At 44.1% G+C, this 21,902-nt stretch overlaps 1 protein-coding gene across 1 annotated transcript in view; it reads left to right on the forward strand.

Annotated features, from left to right (window-relative positions):
• The first annotated feature begins 2,828 nt into the window (after window positions 1-2,828).
• Window positions 2,829-21,902, forward strand: part of kcnd2 (potassium voltage-gated channel, Shal-related subfamily, member 2) — a 57,897-nt gene continuing 38,823 nt past the window's right edge. Inside the window, exon 1 of the mRNA XM_038301484.1 lies at window positions 2,829-4,536. Within this exon, the coding sequence (XP_038157412.1) occupies window positions 3,428-4,536 (1,109 nt within the window). The 5' untranslated portion in view covers window positions 2,829-3,427. The remainder of the gene's footprint in view (window positions 4,537-21,902) is intronic.

Genomic DNA, 21,902 nt, shown 5'->3' on the forward strand with positions numbered 1-21,902 from the left:
TTGGATCATGATCGAAACGAGATCCTGGATACAAGCGACTGAAATGAGTTTTTTTTCCATAGTGTGTCTGGGCTCTCTCTTAGAGATAGGGTGGTGAGCTCAGTCATCTGGGGCGGACTCAGAGTAGAGCCGCTGCTCCTCGACATCGAGAGGAGCCACCTGGTTAGGATGCTTCCTGGACGCCTTCCTGGTTCCAGGCATGTCCCACTGAGAGGAGACCTAGAGGGAGACCCAGGACACGCTGGAGGGACTATGGCTTTGGGGCTCCCCTGGATGAGCTGGCCCTCCGGGGGAAGGGTACTGGGAGATGGACGTCTGGGGCTCCCTACTGAAGCTGCTACACCCATGACCGGACTGGATGGATGGATGGATGGATGGTTTGTTGGTTGGATGGATGGATGGTTGGTTAAATGGATGGATGGATGGTTTGTTGGTTGGTTGGATGGATGGTTTGTTGGTTGGATGGATGGTTTGTTGGTTGGTTGGTTGGATGGATGGTTTGTTGGTTGGTTGGATGGATGGTTTGTTGGTTGGATGGATGGATGGTTTGTTGGTTGGTTGGATGGTTTGTTGGCTGGATGGATGGTTTGTTGGTTGGATGGATGGATGGTTTGTTGGTTGGATGGTTTGTTGGTTGGTTGGATGGTTTGTTGGCTGGATGGATGGTTTGTTGGTTGGATGGATGGATGGTTTGTTGGTTGGATGGATGGTTTGTTGGTTGGATGGATGGTTTGTTGGTTGGATGGATGGTTTGTTGGTTGGTTGGATGGATGGTTTGTTGGCTGGATGGATGGTTTGTTGGTTGGATGGATGGTTTGTTGGTTGGTTGGATGGTTTGTTGGCTGGATGGATGGTTTGTTGGTTGGTTGGATGGATGGATGGTTTGTTGGTTGGATGGATGGTTTGTTGGTTGGTTGGATGGATGGTTTGTTGGTTGGATGGATGGTTTGTTGGTTGGATGGATGGTTTGTTGGTTGGTTGGATGGTTTGTTGGTTGGATGGATGGTTTGTTGGTTGGATGGATGGTTTGTTGGTTGGTTGGATGGTTTGTTGGTTGGATGGATGGTTTGTTGGTTGGATGGATGGTTTGTTGGTTGGATGGATGGTTTGTTGGTTGGATGGATGGATGGATGGTTTGTTGGTTGGATGGATGGTTTGTTGGTTGGATGGATGGCTGGATGGTTTGTTGGTTGGTTGGATGGATGGATAGTTAAGTAAAAAAAGTCAAAAACATTTTACTTTTGGACTGAAGTATACATTTTATTTTTGCTCCTACTTATGGAGTGCAGTACTTTTATTAGGTTCATTTTAAAAGTTTTCACTTAAAGGAGAAGTTCACTTTTTAACACTTTAAGCCCATTTTCTGTAGTGTCCAGGATGAAATTGAATGATCGACACCAACATTTTGACAATTGGTCCCTTCTCTGCTTTTTGGCTCATGCAGAATCCCCCCCTGGCTGCTTCAGAATGGCTTCCATTGTGCATGTCCGATAATGTCCTTAAAACAACCTTAAACGTTCTTTTTTTAAAATATGCTACTCACCGGGTCGTCAGCGCTGTTCAATGACGTTCCAAAAAAAGTTTCGTAAAGAAAATACGTTCCTGTAGTGTTTTATTTAGCATTTTGTAAATCCCATTGAGTTCTGTAGGAATAGTCAATATTCCCCTGCCCCCGGAAACGGAAATGGGGCCTGTTTACACAGTTGTAGTCTTTTCGCTTCACTCTGTGTACTCCGACGTCGAGGTGCTAACGTCTCTGTTAAACACTTTAAAAAACTCTGAAAATGGAATACGAAAGGTGGATTCTTGATTCTCGACGTCGGAGTACACAGAGTGAAGCGAAAAGACTACAACTGTGTAAACAGGCCCCATTTCCGTTTCCGGTGGCAGCGGAATATTGACTATTCCTACAGAACTCAATGGGATTTACAAAATGCTAAATAAAACACTACAGGAACGTTTTTTCTTTACGAAACTTTTTTTAGAACGTCATTGAACAGCGCTGACGACCCGGTGAGTAGCATATTTTAAAAAAAGAACGTTTAAGGTTGTTTTTAAGGACATTATCGGACATGCACTATGGAAGCCATTCTAAAGCAGCCAGGGGTGGATTCTAAATGAGCCAAAAAGCAGAGACAGGACCAATTGTCAAAATTTTGGTGTCGATCATTCGATTTCATCCTGGACACTACAGAAAATGGGCTTAAAGTGTTAAAAAGTGAACTTCTCCTTTAAAGGACTTGATTTCTTCCGACACTCAGTTATGACCCTTCAGTCAGATAGTTCTGAAACATCAGGATTTTCTCTCACCTCTTATCAAATGAGGTATTTATGATTTATTGAGAAAATATGATTTTTTCAAAGCTGAAAATAAAGTTGAAGCTGGCAGGCGCAGAAAATCCTCCTCCAGTTAACTGGAAACACATCTTTCCCTTCTGGTTCTGCACGTCAGACTGGTTTATTCTGCATCGGTGTTTGGTGAACTTGGCGGAGATTTACAGAGAACAGCTCTTCTGCTTACCAGAACCAGAACCGGAGCAGTCGAACTCTTCATTTGTCATCTGGTTTTTTTTTTTAAACAGTTGTCGTGAGGAGACCCACGCGCAAAGGCATCAACTCCACACGCCCTCAGCGCTGACGGGAGCGCGCAGCTCCAGGAGGCAATTATTAAACGCACTAATCCCCGCAGCGCGTCGGAGTGAGAAGGCGGAAGGTTGCTCCCGTTGCGTGACGCGGTTTTGCGTGGCGAACTCTCCGTTGATCCAAGGGGATCCTCTGGCGACACGCCCCCAGGAGGCAGAAGGAGGGAGAAGAGGAGGAGCAGCGCGAGTTTCCGCTTCTCCTCCCATTAGCAGCACCTGTGTGACCGCAGCTGCTGCTGCTTCTCCTCCAGCCGAACCTCCTGATGGGCTGCATACTTTCGGTTCTGTTCGGTTCGGATTTTCTCCTCTCTGCGGGTCCATAAGCGGCTGCCGTTCATGCACATCTCGCTGCAGAGAGACGCTGCGGAACTGGATCGGGAGGCTCCAGTGTGCGGAGCAGGTACGGACATGCTCACCTCGGACCCGTGGTTCTGGTTCGGGTCCTGGTTCTGGTTTGGAGAACCGGATTCTTATAAGAGCTAAAACTAAAAAAAAAAGAGCTGCAGGAAAATCTTTAGATCCGAGCGGAGAAGAGTGGGTTGGACCTGCGGAGGTGAGTCTGCTGCTTTCTGCCTCCAAACTAACAGAAAGTGACTCCATCACAGGAGGTTTTGTTTGGTTCCTCTCCTGCCCCTCAGCATCTCTCACCTCTCCAAAGATTGTTTGCGTAAAACTCCGCTCCTTGGAGGACCTGGAGGCTCCATTTGCTCGCCGTCGGATGTCCGCTTGTTGCCCCGCAGCCCCCTGAACCTCCAGCCGAACCTTCCGCAGAGCTCCGGGCCAGCATGGCTGCAGGAGTCGCCGCATGGATGCCGGTCGCCCGCGCCGCGGCCATCGGCTGGATGCCGGTGGCCAGCGCGCCCATGCCGGTGCCCCCGCAGGAGAAGCGGCGCGGCAGGGACGGACTGATCGTGCTGAACGTGAGCGGAACCAGGTTCCAGACCTGGCGGGACACCCTGGAGCGGTACCCGGACACCCTGCTCGGCAGCTCGGAGCGGGACTTCTTCTTCCACGAGGAGAGCAACGAGTACTTCTTCGACCGCGACCAGGACATCTTCAGGCACATCCTGAACTTTTACCGAACCGGGAAGCTGCACTACCCGCGCCAGGAGTGCATCTCCGCCTACGAAGAGGAGCTGGCCTTCTTTGGCATCATCCCGGAGATCATCGGGGACTGCTGCTATGAGGAGTACAAGGACCGGCGGCGGGAGAACCAAGAGCGCATCCAGGACGACGAGGAGAACGATCAGACCAACGACCTGATGCCCGCGGACGCCAGCTTCCGTGAGACCATGTGGCGCGCCTTCGAGAACCCGCACACCTCCACCATGGCGCTGGTCTTCTACTATGTGACGGGCTTCTTCATCGCCGTGTCGGTCATGGCCAACGTGGTGGAGACGGTGCCGTGCGGCGCCGCGCCGAACCGCGTCAAGGTGATGTCCTGCGGGGAGCGCTACGCGCTGGCCTTCTTCTGCCTGGACACAGCGTGCGTCATGATCTTCACGGTGGAGTACCTGCTGCGCCTGCTGGCCGCGCCAAGCCGCTACAAGTTCGTCAAGAGCGTGATGAGCGTCATCGATGTGGTGGCCATCATGCCCTACTACATCGGCCTGGTCATGACGGACAATGAGGACGTTAGTGGCGCCTTCGTCACCCTGCGGGTCTTCAGGGTGTTCCGAATCTTCAAGTTCTCGCGGCATTCTGCGGGACTTCGCATCTTGGGCTACACGCTGAAGAGCTGCGCGTCAGAGCTGGGCTTCCTGCTCTTCTCTCTCACCATGGCCATCATCATCTTTGCCACAGTCATGTTCTATGCTGAGAAGGGCTCAGGCAGCAAGTTCACCAGCATCCCAGCAGCCTTCTGGTACACCATCGTTACCATGACAACGCTTGGGTAAGTGTTGTCAAGTTTTCTGTTTGTGGTCCCAAAAATGGGCGGAGTCTGTGGTTCTGACTGAGGTGAGAAGGGTGAGATTTGTGTGAAGTCCAGCTTCAAGGGTTCCTCTGATCTGAGTTTGTACTGAGGCTCTGAGGAGCACCGAGGTGAAGTTCTCTTCTCTGAGGGTAGAAGATGTTACATCAGAGGTCCAGGAACCCTTTGGAGGATGTTCATTTACTTTTTGTTTTGTTTTTTTAGTCGACCAACAGGGAATGACATCTAAAATCGTGGAAGGTGTTACCATCCTCTAACATGTTGGTTAATCTTTTCCAAATTCCCATTTCTTCCAATCATCTTAAACATTCTTTTGCTTCCATGTTTTTTCTCTGTGTTTTCTAAATTTAATTCCATTTTCTTTCGGCTGATTTCTTAATATTTTCTCTCAGACATCGATTCCTTCTCCAGATTAAAGCTGAGGTTGTTTTCTTGTATTTCTAATCCTGAGTAGTAACACATAGCCCTCACTTTCGCTGTCCATGATGCTGAAGCCCTGTTGGGGCATTGGAAGAGTCCCACAGGGGTCCAATTTGTTACAGATCACTGGATCTAAACAATCCAAGCTGGTTCCTGTGTGACCCATCTGGTTCTATCAGACCTGAAGCAGCAGAAAGACCAAATCGGACACTCCTAATGTCTGAACATTTAATCCAGTTTATCCGTCTCCTGCCAAATGACAGAAGACAGTGTTTCTGCTGCTGATAAACTAACAGTAATTGTCATTCCGACTGAAACAGTCCAGGACTACCTGTCCACTTGGACTGGAAAAAGGTCCAACATGGAGCCTCAGTCTGTTCTAGGAACAGAACCAGGCCTGCCTACAGAACTTCTGTGTTTAAGTTGGGCTTTCTGTGGCGGGTGGAGCAGCTCTGGAAATACATCCTTCTGCGGTGTCGATTGTCCCTCTGCTGCTGTTCTGTGTGTCGCAGCCTCCTCTCTGCTGAACAGGCCGCCGTTAAAGCTGCTAATTAAATTAATGCATTAGCTGCTGGGAACGCGCACCCTGTGATTATTTCTAATGGTTTCTGTAATGAAGCCACCCCCAGGAGCAGCCGAGCGGGGAGGAGGAGAACCCACTCCCAAATTCTGCTGCTGATTCACTTATAACGACTGTTTTAATGACGCTCAGAGGCAGCAGGTGGTTTTATCTGCAGGTAGGAGGAGGAAGAAGAAAAGGAGGAGGTTTTGCCAAGGAAAAAAACTCTGGCGGTTCTGTGGTTTGGATCAGACATTTCTGACCACATAAAGATAAAAACTTTGGTCTTTAAACATTATTCTGCCTATTCATCGCATGATGAAGATAAATACCCAGAACAGAATGACTGCTTAAAACCATGACTGTTTGTGAACGATCAGAACAGAAACTCATCAGCTGTTTTAATCTCTTTGAAACTAATGATGAGACCCAGGAAGAGGCTGGATCTATTGCAGTCAACCAGAACATCTCAGCAGGCTTACAGGGAACAGGAGAACTGGTGACCCAGATGTTAAAGTGGGGAGTTGAAGCTTCATGTCAGGCATTTAATTTTACTCCACATTAAATTTTTATCATAGATCAACTTCATCATAAGCTCTAAAACCAGCAAATTGATAGACGCTCTGCAGAGGTGTAACTAAAAAAAAGAATAAATATAAGTCCTATAACACTTTAAATGTTCCATTGCATCACATTCCTCTGGATCCTAAGCCTCCAACCCTGGTCCTCAAGATCTACTGTCCTGCAGGTTTTAGATGCATCCCTGCTCCAACACAGCTAATAGTAATGTGTGAATTTCCTTAGCATTTTGGAAAAATGCCTGGTAACGAGCCTCATTCGATTCATATGTTGGAGCAGGATCCACCTAAAACCTGCAGGGCAGGAGGTCTTCAGGACCAGGGATGGGAATAGGGGGTGAATATTGGCTTGGGTGTTGCAATACGATAGGTATCATGATACGATATTATCACGATATTGTGATATGGTTGTATATTGTGATTCCCCCCCCCCCCCCCCCCCCAGATATAAAAATTAAACGTATAGATAAAAAAAATCAAGTGCTGTATGTTTTCAAGAGAAGGTATTGATCATTTAGTTATTTTGGTATCTATGTTATTTGGGTCAGTACACGTCTTCCGCTGCGACTGCCTCAACTACAGATATGTCCCTCATTGTTTTAGTTCAATTGTTTTGTTTTGTTTTTTTTAAATCAATATTAGGAAATACAAAATCAATATTAATTCGGGCACCCAAAAATCATAATATATAGCAAAATTGATTTTTTTTCCCACACTCCAGGTCGGGAACGCTGCTCTAGATGATCAACAGGATGATCAGTACCACAGATCAGTACATAAATGTGAGGAGATATGAGGCATTCACATTAAGGGATCCTAACTGGGTCCTGATTCTAAACTGGTTCCAGAGTCTGAGTTAGTACTGGACTCTGATGTCCTGACGCTGAACTGGTGAGGAGAGTCCAGGTTCTGGTTCTATCTGGACTTTGGCTGTTTTTTTCTGCTTTTTCTAAGTTCAGTCTTTGTAATAACACCTATGAGGGGGTTTGATTAGTTTCCTTTTTTATCTAAGTTCCTGAACCGACCTTCATTCTGAAGTCAGTGAAATGGTCTGGATCAGCACCTTTTCAGGCTTTCTGTTTCAGTCTGGTTCTGATCAGTTCAGCTGAATCTTTTCCTTTGTTGCCTCTGGGCTTCTTTATATCATCTAGGGCTGCAACTAACGATTATTTTAAAAATCGATGAATCGGCCGATTATTTTTTCGATTAATCGATGAATCGGACAAAAACATTTTTTTATATTAACCTCTTTATTCCAAAATAAACATTTTAGACAGAACAAACAAGCACACAAGTACAGGTTGCTCATTAACTGTACTGGTGCAATATGAAAAATAAATGTTTGTGTTAAAACTACGCAAACTTACATGAGAAATGTAGCTGTACATCCACAAAATATAGGGTACTTTGTTTCATAAATTTTTGTTTTTAAAAGCCCCTAAGGGGTTCAAACAATAGGCCCCCCCATTTCAACAAATGAGTTTTTTTTAGACTAGAAGAGTTCTGCCTTTTAAGACAGGAAAGTATAGCAGTTAAAGTTGCTACTTGAGAAAATACTAAACCATAGAGATAAAAATAGCCCTGTGATTCAAATTATAAATTGTATTTGGAATAAAAATGAGAGAACTAGGGGTGCTAAAAAACACATCCTCCAAAGACAGATATTTACATGGGAATGTGGCATATAATTAATTGACATATTACTGATCTTGCTGGATTTTATTCTGCTTTACTTCCATAAATTGCAGGATCTTCTTTACTTTATCTTTGCCAGAAGATTTAAACTTTAAAAGTCTTGCCCTCATAATTTGCAAGTTAATATATTTATAAAGAAAATATAAACGCTGCTTAAGCTAATTCAAATGAAATTAAAAGTGAAATAAGTAGCCAACCTTATCACTGTCTGTAACCTACTAACACGGTAAGGAAAGCATCAGATGAGCTACCTGAGAAACTAACGTTACGTTTCCCCACTTTAAAACCAAACAAACATGGTGGTTCACCCTGCTGATCAGCTCTCTTCACTGCCATTGAAGGCTCCAACGTGTTTTCTTTTCAGGTGCTGCGTCATAACAGTGGTGCTTCCGCGCCATGTTCATTTGTTTTTACAAAAGTTGCATGTTACGACTTTTTTCACTGTACAAAGCGCAGGCTATTTTAATTATTGTGATCAATTTGCGCCGTCAATCCCGGCGCATGCACGCTTCATTTGCAGTCTGGACGCTGAGGGTAAACTCCTCACTAAAATCCTGCGGCTCTGACTGCCGCGCTGAGAGGGATTCCTGTGGGAGAGGGATAAATGGGTTGGGATGGGGGAGGCGCCCCACGGCAGGCAAAAGCCGCCAGTGACACCGTAAAAAGTCGCCAGATTTGTCGCTAGTCGCTTTTTTGAAAAATAGTCGCTGGAGGGGTCTAAAAAGTCGCTGACTCTGCGGCGCTGACTCGCTCCGCCATATTTTTTTTTCTTCCCCCGGATGACGGCGGCGGCGGATGAAGCAATAATCGCGCGACACAACTAATCGATGATTAAATTCGTGGCCAACGCTTTTAAAAGTAGATTTTTATCGATTTTATCGATTCGTTGTTGCAGCCCTAATATCAACCCAACAGAGAAGCTCCATCTGTTCCACCAGTGAGCCACGGGATAGAAATTGTCCAGCCGTAACCCTGTGGAAGGATGGAACCAGATTTTGGACCAGAACCGACTCTTTTCATTTCTAATGTAGACATTGCAGCTCTGAGTTTTGACTGTTACCAATAGTGAGTCAATATAGCCGTATAAATCATCCACAGTTTTCTTATTTAGTGGTGTTGGGTGTTAGAAAAAGGTTTGTATAATTATGGCAACAACTGATTTGTTATTAACATTACAGGAACTTTAATCATTTGATCACTTGCAAACTCCTTACAAATGGAGTGCCATTTTTTCTTCATGAATTTCTTATAGAAGCAATCTTATATTTTGGAATGCCGTTTATTGTTTTTGCATTGACCAAAATTTTTGTCATCAAAATATCCATATTTTTTTATGTTACAAAGGTTGTAAGGTCTTGACTCGGATTCCAATAACACTCTTGGCTTAAAATTTTGATTTTCAAAGTATTTCACTGAGTTCCCTATAAACGGTTAAGCAGAAGTGTTTCTATCAGCTTGCTTATAGCAGAGATTTTAGATGCAGCCTGATTGATTCTGATCCTCTTCCAGAACCAGTTCTCTACTGGGTCTAGTTACCAGCATGATGTCATAGGGAAAGTCTTTCTGTGGAGCAGAAAGTTCTGATCGGTTCTGATCTGCTGTTTCCCTTGCAGTGCAGTGAGGATCTTCATGGTTCTCCGTCTTTTCTGGTCTTTTTTTCCCACTGTTTCCTGCTGGTTCTGTAACCCTTGGAGACTCGTCTTTACTCTGTGGACATGTTCCTCAGACAAATTTTGAGGGGACTGAGTTATGGTGTCCCATAGAGGACAAACCCAGAGACCCATTTAGAATCCAGACTGAGTTGGATGAAATTCCACTTCTGATTACCAGCTGAACGTTCTGTCCTTCTCTTAAAGACCGGGGCCCCAGGGGCCTCTTCAGCTTGTGGTTCTGTTCCAGAATCAGGTTTCAGTCAGTGATGGGATCATCTGGCCCAGAGACGGATCAGCTGTCTGTATCTTCCTGAACATGTGACCCTGACAGCAGAGTTTTATTTATTCATCCTCAGTTTGACAGGAGACGCTGCAGAGGAAAACCAGGAGAACATGGATCCAAACATCTTCAGTTAGGCTTCCAAGGTCTGGATCATTCGAACGTAGAACCAATAAACCTGCAGCCGTTTCCATGACAACAGACCAGCAGAAACTCCAGAGGAACCCGAGAACCTGCTGGAGAAGTTCTGCTGGAAGCCATTCCCCCCCCCCCCCCCGGTCACTGAGGTTCAGGTTGCAGAGGTCTTAATTCCTCCTCTCCCTCAAAGCCTCGTGGGTAATGTAGTCTCCCCAGCCAGCGAATAATGCCTCACATGAAGTGAAAGTTTTCCGAGAGAGAGACAGTTGGACAGTTTGAGTGTGGGGACGCAGAAACATTAAAACGTCCATCAGGAGCGGCGTGCTGCAGCTGTGGGAGGACACTTTGACTGTTCCCCTGCAAAATAATGTCTCCGTCAGAGTCCATTTGTCCTCCCCCTCCCTCAGCTGAAAGCTTTTCCCCTCTGTGTCAACACACCTCCTTCTCCAAAGTGTCACTGTGTCCTCTCAGCGTTTTCCTGCTGCTGCTGGAACCAGAGCCATCAGTCGGCGCGTGCAGCCGTCACGCCGACAGGACGGATGTGGGGTCAGCTTATTATCCCTGAAACAAGACAGACCCAAAATAAAACTGAGCCTCTAGAGAACAACAAGTCACCTCAGAGAGTAGAGGGAGAAGAGGGAAGGGGAAATGTGTCCAAATGAACCAGAAACCTGACAAAGAAAACCAGAATACAGCTTTGAAGAAAAAGTTGACAGAAAAACTCAATCATATCGAAGATTTTTATGAAAAGATGGTCACCTGATCAGAGGGTGAGCTGGCGGACAGAACCAGCCGCCCAATGACGGCTCCCTAAGCAGAACCGAGTCTTGTTTGTAGCAGGAAGCGGAGTTTGATGGATGCTGCTGAACACAAAGCGCCTGTTTTTCTCATTACAACACAAACTCCCTCGACTCGCTCTCACAAACGTAAATCCATTAAAAGGCGGCAGGGAGGAGTAAATCTGCAGAGCGGCGTCTCCTCATTACTTCCTGTGACTCTAATGTTCCACTGAGGAGTTGGAGAACGCTCAGGCCCAGTTCATTTAGAGACTATTAGGAAAACGGCTTCAGATGGACAACAACGGAGGCGTTTCTGGATCAATGAGAAGAAAACCAGAGCTGGAATATATCAGGTTCTTGGTAAAACACAACAGATTAATCTTCAAACGTGTTGATTGGACGGTATTCTATACTGTTCCTCTGCTGATTAAGAATTAGGTCGGAACCAAGAAACCGAGATAAAATCGAGACGGAACTGAGCTAAGATGACCTTCCTTCCTAACATCCTCTTCCTTAAAGTCGTAGGGAAGCGACTGTTCCAACCGCTGAATGGCCGAATTCTCCCGAGTGGTGCACGACTTTACACGAGTGAATAAAGTGAATGTGATTGGTCAATTATCGATGGGGCGGGATTGTTGTGGCCAAAACTTTGGTTGTAAGTGGGTGTTCGGAAGCCTCTTGCTAACCAGTTAGCAACTTAGTGCTAGTAGGTTCTCAATGGGAAATCACGCGAGTTCTGCTGCTACTCAGAAGGAGCCGTGCTCCTACATATTTCATAGTACCAGGAGATTATCTTCATTGACACTGTCAAAGAAAGCTAGTTAGCAACTTAGTACTATCAGGTTGCCAATGGGAAATTCCATTGGGACCAAGTAGCACTAAATTGATGACTTAGAAACGACACTGTCAAGGAACGCTATGGACAGAGGAAACATGCAAGAGGAGGAGAGTTTGAGTCGGAGGTCGTGGATGAGTCTCCTCCATCATCCATTTTTTATCTAGAGGAGGAAAGCGGGGATGAAGATGTTGTGGAAGAGGACGCCAGGGCGGCAGAAGCTTGGTTTGGTGTAGAAGGCTTCCAGCCGTACATGTTTGAGCCCTTGCCTCGTAACGCTGCCAGTTCTGTTAGCTCTACGCCTGCTGAAGACACAGAAATTATTCTGATTTCAACCGTTGCGTATATTAGCTGCGACATATGAATTAAGATGCTATGACTGAAAAAATTTGATTGACAGATGACCTTTGATACATGATTGGCCGAATTTAGGTGTTCAGCCTGATGTATAACTAACTGGCCTGCAGAAGATAACGGAAAAAAAAAGACAGATTTTAAGACAGGATTTTTTTTCTAAATTTTGGGACAATATCGTACATTTATATACACATTTAAGCCAGAATGATTTGACATTTAAATATGATTTCCCTACGACTTTAAGCAAACTGGACCTGCTGGTTCATTAATGGACCACAGAACTTTATTTCTGCTGTTTTCACTCCAAAATCCTGAGAAGTCCAGAAGGATGGATCCGATTTTCACTCAGAGATTTAATGTTCTGGTTCTGTATGTGTTAAAAGTAGTTTTTGGACCTACAGAACCCACTGGAGACTGATTAGATTGTATGAGGATCTGGCAAACGGAAACAAGCAGAACTCATTGGGAAATCTGGATGTTTTTACCCTAGGGAACCGTAACGTTTCTATCTAATGGAGAGCAGAACATCTCTGCTGAACTCATTCAGAATATCCTCAGAGCCTTTGATACAGTGAGTCATTGTACCTAAATTAATCAGATCACAACCTGATGGATGGCTTGAGAGGTTCCAGAGCAGGTTCTAAGGGGCTGATCCAGATGTACGGAGCAGAACCGTCACTGCGGGCAGATATAAAGAGTTCCGAACCAGAACAAATCTAAGACCCAGAACAGGGAAGAACACAGAAGTTCTGAAGTTCAGAACCAAAAAGATCCAAAGCAGAATCTTTGCTGTGCTCATCCAAAAAATGACCCTGTGTTTCTGGGAGAACCACCGACACCAGGACTGATGGTGCAGGAGCTGATCCATCTGCTGGTTCTCCATGATGTTCTCTAAAGAACTTCTGATGTCAGAACCAGAACTTCTGCCACTTTATGGGTTGCTAATGAAGAGGGCCTGATCCAAATTATCACTAAACCTTTAGATGGGTGGTTTTCCTTCCAGTAATTTTTTCCCAAGGGTTTTGTTGGCTACAGGGAACCTCAGAACAGAATGTGGTTCTGATTTGCTTGTTTCTTCTGGTCCACTAGGGTTGCCAACCATCCCTTGAAAAATTTAATTGTTTCATATTTAGAAATAGAAGTACCTGCCCTATATATAGTGGAAAAGGAACGCAGTTTATCCCGTATTACTGAGAGAGTAAAAACAGTCGGTAAAAAGCTAATAGAAAATGAAAAACAAGGGCACGTTAGATACAAAACTTACGGTAAACTTGTTCCCGGGCCCTGTCCTGCAATGAGCTGATAACATATATGTAACGATCCACAATCCCCTCATCCCATTGGTCGAGCCAAGTTGTGCTCACGTAGTAGAAGAAGCAGGAGACAACATAGCAGTATGGGTGAGGAACGCAGTGATTTAAATACTTACGCTGCTTTTAAGGGCTGACAACTCCTTACTGCTGCAAGAGCTCAGTGGAAATACAAATAGGAAAAGTAGACATTGATTTTTTTTTTCTGTTTTACAACTGTAGCCTACAGTCACTGCATTTAAGGCACAAATATGTTTACAAGTTTGCACAAGTTTGCTGTTGCACCAAAAATGTGCACTATTTATTTATTGTTTTATATTTTACAGTTTGAAGTTAAGCAGGACAGGCTTATGTTTAAGATACTTGTTTTGTTCAGCAAAGTTTCTTATTTTGTATTAATGTTAGTTGCTGGATAATAATTTATTTTCCATGTGTTCATGTATCTCACTAATATGCATCTAATTCAATGCAGATTTGAGTCAAAAAATCACCACGCCAGGAGGGGTAAAGGCATTGGTTCAGCTGACATGAGGTGGCCTTTTTTTTTCAGGGAGTTGGCAACCCTATGGTCCAGGTCCAGACAAACTGGGCCGACTTCCAGCAGCAGCTGATATTTGTTCTTCACTTTGAATAGGGCTAAAAATATGAAGTTTTTCTTCCCTCACTGCGGTTCTTCTGACTCCTTTTACAGGTTAAATCAGACCCATAAGTCCGGCTGATGGACCAGAACTTCAATCTGACTGGTTATGCTCTGGTTCTGCACATGCTGAACTGATTAAATAATTAAAGACAGAGAACATTGCTTGTTTGTTTTAGATCCACCATAAAGTTTCGGTCTGGAAACCAGAACACGGGTCGACGGAGCAATACAGAACCAGGAATGAACTGTTTTTAAGGTGGAACATCTGAGATCCAACCATCTGCTCTCTGAGAGGGAGAATCAGTGACACCAGAGCACAGAACCAAAATTAAACAGAACCAGGGAGACAGTTCTGGTTTATTCAAAAGATCCAAGTTTCCTCATTCTGGGAGTTTGTCCACATCAGGTGCAGATGTTTGTTGAAGCAGCATCACTGCAGAGGAACCAAAGAAGCGGTTCTCCTCTCTGGGTTTTTATTATATTAAATATTACTGATGAGAAGCAGGGAAGTTCTGTTGGAAAAGTGGAGATTTAGATAGTTCCTGTGGAATAAAGTATTCAGCTCCGCTCAGATCTGTGGATTTTCTTCTGTTCTCCTAAAGGTTTCACATCTGACAAAGACGACGACAGTGAAAAGGAGCTGCTTTCAGGTGGTTACTTCGTGTTTTATGGGACCGAACCAGCCTGAGTGAATGTAGGAAACTATTCACCCCCTAAAGCTGAAGATCGGTTGTTCCTCTTTGCATCAACAGGTGGCGCCATCTTTATGTTCTGGTTACCAGCCTTTAAAGTTTGAATCAAAATCTGTTAAAATCTAAAGACAATGCAGGTGCGAAGAGCCTTTTGACGGTTTAAACACAATGTATCAAACGAATGTGAGTCTGGACTTTGACTAGGCCAATCCAAAATCCTCTTGCTCTGGCGCTTGTCCCTCCATCGCTCTTCCTCAGAAATATCAGTGAAAGAACAGAATTTTTCTATTTTAAAATAAGCCCTGAAGCACAGAAGAGGCCCCAGAGCATCATACTACCACCACCATGTTTGGGTAGATGTTCTGGTTTATCTGCAACGTGTGCAATCAGAGAGGAGGTGAGACCCAGGACAGTTTTTCCTGTTCAAACAAAAGAAAAGGAATAAAATCCAGTTTGGACCCACTATAGGCTCAGCCCAGATTCTGATTTTCCCTGTAAGTTCTGACCCAGTCTCCCAGAGGCTCCCTGACCTCCATCCATCTGTGTTACCTCCCCATTAGAAGCCCTGGCAGCTGTTGCTGTTTTTCTACCATTCATTCGTCGTCACAGGTAACTCCGGCAGCTGGTGCCAATCCGGGAGGAGGAACAAGCCTTTACTTCCAACCCTGAATTCATCTTTTTTTTCCCTTCTTTTGCCCCAGATCTTCAGGTATTAAACAGAATTTTGGTTCAATCCAAGAGAGGAAGGTCCATCTGGACCTGTGCATTTTCAGAACCAGGGTTCTCTGAATGAACTCCAGAAAAAAGGTGTAAGAACGTCACAAATAAATATCCAGATTTCTTTCATAAACTGACAGCTTCAAGTCCAGTTCTGTGAAATGACAACCTTAAAATCTGAGCTTGATGATGCAGCATCCCAGTCTGACCCTTAGAGTCCGGAAAAGGAATTAAACCTCTGAAATGTTAAAATAAACGGATCCAAAACCTTCTACCCCCGTTTTTTGGTTCTGACCCCAGATCTGAAAACGCCCTCAGATTGTGCAGGAACATGAAGTCTGGATGAAGTGTGAGCATCAGAACCGGAGGGAGGAGCTGTGGATGGTGGAGGGCGGGGCCATGTGATGGACGAGCTGCTGCTGCTGCTTGTTTTTCCTCGTTTCTGCAGCTCCGCATCAAGGTTCTGCAGGGCAGTTTATTTCGGCCCAGGGAAAATCGGCAGGTACTGGTTTGAATCCCACTCTGCCTCAGAGTCCATGATCACTCCAACTACATTTCATTAGCCATCAATGAGGCAATCTGGAGATTTTATTTTTATATCTGCTTTTTCCTCTTCCTGATTTTTGCCCTTCCTAATCTAAGTTGATTTAGACTGGCTCTAAGTGTTTCAGCTCTTGTCTGTGTTTTCCTGCAGTTCCTCTCCTGCTAAAAAGGCGACTGAAGGATCTGGATCCTTTTCATGCTGCAGCTTTAGTCACACTGAAGTTCTGCAGCGACACCGCAGCTGGGTTAGATAACATTATCAGGGAGGAAGGTGTTATTTTTCCTCATCAGGTGTAAAGCTGCTCTGGCATTAACCTTGGAGAGCACGCCAACATGGAGTCACTCCCCATCAGCAGGGTGACTGAAGAACAAAGAGGTGATGAGTTCAAATAAACGAAACCCTGGAATTTTATTTTCCTTTATGACATATTGAACTATTATCACTAGCAATGTGCTCTAATAGATAGTCAATCTGTATTTTTATTCCAGAGGCCATAAATCTAAACTCACCAAAATGTCCAGGACACATTTGCATAAATAAACCACATATATTTAAAGGGAAGTCTATTGAAAATTCCCAACTCAAAGACGGATGTGGGAGAAGAAGCAGCAGCATGGCTGCGTTTCATCTTCACAGGATGACTAACCTCAGGTGGCAGCATGATGGGAAGATGCTCTGCTTGGTGCCAGTCCGTCTTAACTTCCAGGTTTCTGGTTCACTTAATACGTAATGGCTTCACTCCAGCATTCAATATAGTCTGCCATGACAAATGTTGGGAGGGGCTTCAGGAGGTTATGCAGTCTCTGTAAGTTATGAATGGACCCATATGGTATACTCTTTCATCTGTAGTCTAAGATGTTGATGGCAGCAACACAGCTGATATTTTTCTTCAGTATGCAGTCACAGCCAAACAGGAACAGACCAGATGATGTGAAAAATCACAAATAGCATAACATTAGAGATTGAACTAACAAATACTGTAGAATGGGAGACAGAATGAGGGAAAAGGGGTCCCTATGTCCTCCAGCAGTCTAAGCCTATAGCAGCATAACTATAGAGATAGCTCAGGATAACCTGAGCCACTCTAACTATAAGCTTTATCAAAAAGGAAAGTTTTAAGCCTAGCTTTAAAAGTAGACAGGATGTCTGCCTCACAGACTTAAACTGGTAGTTGGTTCCACAGGAGAGGAGCCTGATAACTAAAAGATCTGCCTCCCATTCTACTTTTAGAAATTCTAGGAACCACTAGTAAACCTGCAGATTGAGAGCGAAGTGCTCTGTTAGGAACATAAGGAACAATCAGATCTCTGATATCAGATGGAGCTTGGCCATTTAAGGCTTTATATGTGAGAAGGAGGATTTTAAATTCTATTCTTGATTTAACAGGAAAAGAAGAAGAGAAGCCAGGATAGGAGAGATATGATCTCTCTTTTTCATTTCCATCAGAACTCTGGCTGCAGCATTTTGGATCAGCTGACGGCTTTTAACTACAGCTTGTGGACTTCCTGATAGTAAAGAATTACAATAGTCCAGCCTTGAAGTAACAAATGCATGGACTAGTTTCTCAGCATCACCCTGGACAGGAGATTTCTAATTTTTGCAATGTTCCTCAGATGAAAGAAGGAAATTCTAGAAACCTCTTTGATATGGGATTTAAATGACAGGTCCTGATAAAAAAAAAAACACCAAGATTTTTTACTTTATTATCTGAAATCAATTTAATCCCATCCAAATGAAGTGACTGACTAATCAGCTTATATTTCAAAAACGTTGACCTTTCCTTAGGACCTGTCAGACTGAAGGTCAAGTTTATCTGCATTTCCTAAATGTCCCGTCGGTTCTGCATTCCTCGGTTCGTTACCGATTAGACTTAATCCGATCAGGCCTTCATGAAATTGTGTCTTATTTCTAGTTGCGGATCTTTCCTGACTTGTAACTGTCTTGTTTTCGGTTTGTTCTGACTGAGTTTCTGAGTGATTCTGACCCGATTCGGACTCATTTATTCGATAGTTTGGACCCACCCTGTCGTATCATGACTCACTCCTAACAAGTCTCAGACTTGTTTGTTTTGTTCATTTATTTTTTTGTAATAATTTATTGTCTTTGCCAATAGTAGGCATGTTACCATAGCAACATACATGTCCAGCATTGGATACAAGTCGGGTTGATCCAGAAGCTTTTGATGCCAGTCTGGTTTTAACAGTTTGCCTCTGACCTTGGTGTCTGGTTCTAATTTGTTCATCATCTCATCAACACATGCAGTGAGAACCTTGTGTTGCGTGTGCTGTTGGCGTGTACCACCTGCACATGTATGGATCAGCAGAGCTGGAGCTGTGAATTTATCCCCAGATGGTGCTTGATGGAGCTCATCGCCAAGGTGACCCATGAGCTGAGCTGGGGGGGGGGGCAGACGTCCATCAAACATCCATCAGAACTGTGAGCAGAACCACCTGGACTGAGTTCCTTTGGGATCAGAAGATGGTCTGCTCGTTAAAGATGGATGCAGAGATTATCTGACTGGATCTCCTCCAACCTCTCAGCCTCTTCTGATGACTGACACTAAAACACTGGATGATGTAAACTATAGTGGAGACATTCTTCTGCTCCATGGATCTGTGTCACAAACACAAAATTCTGAACCCGTTAAATCAGCGGAAATGTCTTTAAGAAAATAGAAACTGAAACTTCAAGCTATAGGAATTCAAAGCCAAATTTAGCTTCTGATGTCATGGCGATCCCGCCCAGATGTTCTATCCAGGGACGGATTTACCATTAGGCAATACTAGACAGTTGCCTAGGGCCCCAAGTTCCTGGGGGCCCTAGGTCCTGGGTTTATAGTTGAGAAAACTATTCCTTATTTGAGCGCATAAATTATGTTTCTGATAAAAATTCATTTTGCTAAATGCCAGCAGAATGCTTATAATATTAAATGTGTCTCATGGCTTGTCTACAGTGAAAAGAAGGACTGTTTTTTTTTACTTTTGCCGTCGCCTTTTTGGAAACACAGGAAGGAGCAATCAGCTAAGTGAGCTTAGTGCTTGGAAACAATCTTTCATTCCTTTAGAGACAGCATGAAAAGTCATCTGAGTACAAAACATAGAGAGGAAAACAAGAAGAAAAGGGACAAAACCTAGAACAAATAATGGATGTCTATTGTATTAACATTTCTTTTACATATCTGTAGAATGTGTCTGTTTTATGTGTTGTCTTTTCAATTCAGAGGGCCCCATGCCTGTCTTTGCCTAAGGCCCCAAATTTCCTAAATCCGCCCCTGGTTCTGTCAGCCCACAGATGAGCTGTTTTGCTTGAGCCTGTTTCTCTGAGGATGGATTCTCATGATTTAATAAAGAATAAAATGTTGGTAATCACAACAGAAAAGAGGTAAAACCATTGGTAATTCTTTTAAATACTAAATCTAATACATTCACTTTGTTTTGTTTTTATTACAGGGAAGAAAAAAGGGGAAAAATATACACAGATTATGTTATAATCAATATTCTTACAATATGTTTTCATCAAATCTATAATTAATGAAATAATAAAAACAAATGAGGTGGATCAACCTGAAGAGACAGAAAATGGAGCCTAAGCGGAAGTTAAACTGAATAAACAGCCAATCAGCTTTGAACCACACCTCCTTGATAGCCAATCAGCATCCAAAGTTCATCTTAAAAGGCCTCTGATCTGCAACTCATCTGCTACTTAGTGCGCAGGCGGTGGATGCGCTGTGACTTCATTCAGATGACCCCGTCTCAACCCACCTCCAGCCCCTCCTCCACCATCGTAGCTAAATCTTCATCAGATCGTCATTCCTCCCGGACTTTTAATGCGTTCCGTGTCTCATTTCAACCGGTCCAGCAGAAGACCGCCATGTTGAGCCTGGTTCTGCCAGAGGTTTCTTCCCCATGGGGAGTTTTTCCTCTCCACTGTCGCTTCATGCTTGCTCATCATGGACAGGTTCTCTCAACCTGTGTTATCAAACTGGACTTCCATCTTCCAGGTCCCTGAGTGAAGCTCTAGTATCAGCTCATGCAGTCCACTGGATCTCCCCATAAAGCTCAGCAGACCGTCTCTCTAACCAGCAGTCTACAGACTGACCAACTTCATCTATCTCCACTCCACCACCAGTTTCAGGCCTGGAGGGGAAACAGCCCTGTTCTTTGCTCCTGTTCATGCATATCAATCAAAATTCAGTGCTATGTTTCCTGCCGAGGTCTGAGCGCCAAAGACAAAGTAATTGTATCAATACATTTTTTCTAATTGTCTTTTCTCTCTGTGTGAGTTTTACATATTGAACTACTTGTTAAAAAAAACCACTATGAATAAAATCTATGACTTAAAAATTTTGCCCATAAAATTCCAAATATTTAAATTTTATATCTGAATTTTAAACAAAAAATCTTTTTTAAATTTTCTTCCATTCTGGTAAATTAAAATATTTCCAAGTCAGTCAGTCAGTCTCTCCATCCATCCAGCTTTCAGCTCTGAAATCACAGTTGCTGCAGAGCTCTGCCTCCTTGCAGCATCTCTGTAGTCTGACTCCTGAATTTCTAAAGATGCTCACCGCTCTGATGGATCCAGGTCCTCCTGGTCTGCATGGAGCTGCTGTCACCAGGTGCCTCTCCATCATAAAATAATCTGTCTTCCTTTCACCAAATTTTCTGCTGTTCTCCATGTTTCCTGCAGCTTCAGCTGTTCTTGGCTTTTTCTGGTTTGCAGCCTGACTCAGTTCTCCTGGCAGCTGCTGTTTATTCTTCAGACTATCTCTGGTATTTGCTCGAGGGGGAGCACGCTCGGTGTGAAGGTTGCTCAGGAGACATGAGAGCTCCTTGTTCTCAGGAGCTTCGGTGTGAATCCAGCTGATAAATATTCATTCCCTCCTTCAGGGGAATCTGGACCTGAAGCCTCCTGCATCAGAAGAAGAAGAGTCAGAAAAGCTTTCAGAACTTCTGCTCTGCTCTGTAGAAGTGTTGATTTCACCCACATCTGAAAATAAAAAAAGTTATTGAGAAACATTTTACTGGAGAAGTTTTAGTTTTCTTTGAACCAGAGAAATAAATAAAACGTCTCCAATAAACCTGCAACTTGTTCAGCGAATAATGAAGAAATCCAATCATTCACCCCAAAGCATCAATAAAATCCATCCTCTTTGTTGGTCCACACGGGTTGTGGTTCTACTTGCTGCAGCGTTTTTTTACAATCCGATTAAGATTCAGGCTGTAAAACAGAGCAGAAGAAAGCAGAAAAACTCCTGCTGGATTTTGGTGGATCAGAACCAGAGAGGAGGAGCAGAGATAAACACACAGCGAGCCACAGAAGACCCGACCAGAACCAGACTGCCGACATCAGTCGGGCTGATGTTCCGCTTCTCTTGTTCTTTGACCCAAACCTTTAGCCTCAGAACCAGCTGACCCAGGATGCTGGACCTGCTCCTCCACCAGTTTCAGCAGCTAGGAACCCAAAAGTCCACTGACCCGCTACAAACCAAGCCCATCAGAACTCTGCCTCCAGTTTCAACTCCACTCTATTAGAGGAAACCAGTCCAGGTTCTTACAGGAGGCCCATTTTCCAAAACCATCCCTCCACATGGGAACTGGACAGCAATCGGCTGATGGTTTATAGAGGATCAGAACATTCCAGTTCATCTGGGCTGAATTAGAACCACTTGGAGCTTTTTCTTTGGTTTAAGTGAATAAATCTGAAATGGTTCTGCCGTACTGGACACTTTTCAGCCCATTATTAAATATTAAACCCAGATAAATCAGTTCTGATTAAAGATTAATGAAACATGTGTTTAAATGAGGAGGCTGGTCCTTAAGGACCCAGACAGAACCACCTCTTCAGTTTCCTCAGAACCATCAGGTGTTATTAGCGGGAAGCATTTTAAAGGCGTTTTTAAAGGACAGAACCGGAACATTTTAGTTGATTCCTTCTAGTGTTCATATCCTGCTGGAGGAGAAATGTGTCTAAATGGAGAACCGAAATGTTCTGCTCTGAGAAACTGAAAAAATAAACAATCCAGACTAGAACCAGACGTGACAGATGAACATGTAGGAACCAAACAACCTATTTTGGATTCATTTCACCAGAAAACCTTGGGTCAGAACTGGTGGCTCCTGGTTCTGAGGGGC

Source organism: Cyprinodon tularosa, unplaced genomic scaffold (assembly GCF_016077235.1).
Source record: "Cyprinodon tularosa strain WSP-4 unplaced genomic scaffold, ASM1607723v1 ctg469, whole genome shotgun sequence".
In the NCBI taxonomy this organism is placed as follows: domain Eukaryota; kingdom Metazoa; phylum Chordata; class Actinopteri; order Cyprinodontiformes; family Cyprinodontidae; genus Cyprinodon; species Cyprinodon tularosa.